Source organism: Piliocolobus tephrosceles, unplaced genomic scaffold (genome assembly GCF_002776525.5).
Source record: "Piliocolobus tephrosceles isolate RC106 unplaced genomic scaffold, ASM277652v3 unscaffolded_19478, whole genome shotgun sequence".
NCBI classification, from domain to species: domain Eukaryota; kingdom Metazoa; phylum Chordata; class Mammalia; order Primates; family Cercopithecidae; genus Piliocolobus; species Piliocolobus tephrosceles.
The window spans coordinates 1-958 of record NW_022301507.1 but is presented as its reverse complement, the minus strand read 5'-3'; the positions used below and the strand labels follow the sequence as shown (position 1 = coordinate 958).

Here is a 958-nt window from a genome sequence, read left to right as displayed (position 1 = left end):
TACGTGGCCATGGGCTTGGGCTCCTCTGAGTGTATCCTCTTGGCCGTCATGGCTTATGACCGCTATGCTGCTGTGTGCCGGCCACTGCACTACACAGCCATGATGCACCCCAGGCTCTGTGCGTCTCTGGCCAGTGTAGCATGGCTCAGCGGCCTCATTACCTCCCTGGTTCAGAGCTCCCTCACTGTGCAGCTGCCCCTCTGTGGTCATCGCAAACTGGATCATATTTTCTGTGAGGTGCCAGTGCTCATCAAACTGGCCTGTGTGGATACGACTTTCAACCAGGCAGAACTCTTTGTGGCCAGTGTAGTCTTTCTCATAGTCCCGGTGTTACTCATCTTAGTCTCCTATGGCTTGATCGCCCAAGCTGTGTTAAGGATACAATCAGCTGCGGGGCGCCAAAAGGCCTTTGGGACCTGTTCCTCTCACCTGGTTGTGGTCATCGTTTTCTATGGGACCATCGTATTCATGTACCTTCAACCGGCCAATAGTAGATCCAAAAACCAGGGGAAGTTTGTTTCTCTTTTCTATACCATAGTCACCCCCCTTTTAAACCCCATTATCTACACTCTGAGAAACAAAGATGTGAAAGGGGCCTTGAGGACCCTGATACTGGGAAATGCTGTTGGACAAGCCACGGGAACTAGTAAAACACCTGGAATTGTGAAGAAGCGGAACACGCCAAGGCCGAGTGAGGGTTCCTTGTCCCCAGACATTCCTCTGTCAGTCCCAAGACCCTAGGTTCCGTCTAGAAAAAAAGGGTGTCCTTTACTCCACCTGCCATCAAGGTTCATGTAGCCATTATTTCTATCTCCTGTGCCGGCCCATCTGATAAACTTCTAGTGCTTCAAAGTTCAGCTGAAATGTCACCTGCATTCGCTAGTTGTCCTGAAACACCATCCTTCTCATCCTTCTGCAGAATTAAGTGTTTCCTATGTTTCCACAGCACTTGATACAC

At 50.1% G+C, this 958-nt stretch overlaps 1 protein-coding gene across 1 annotated transcript; it reads left to right on the top strand.

The window, feature by feature from the left end:
* Positions 1-6: 6 nt before the first annotated feature.
* Positions 7-722, top strand: LOC111534469 (olfactory receptor 2G6; the record flags this gene model as incomplete). Its single annotated transcript, XM_023201062.2, has 1 exon — positions 7-722. A coding segment is annotated over exon 1 (713 nt), but the record flags the coding sequence as incomplete, so codon positions are not given.
* Positions 723-958: the final 236 nt, after the last annotated feature.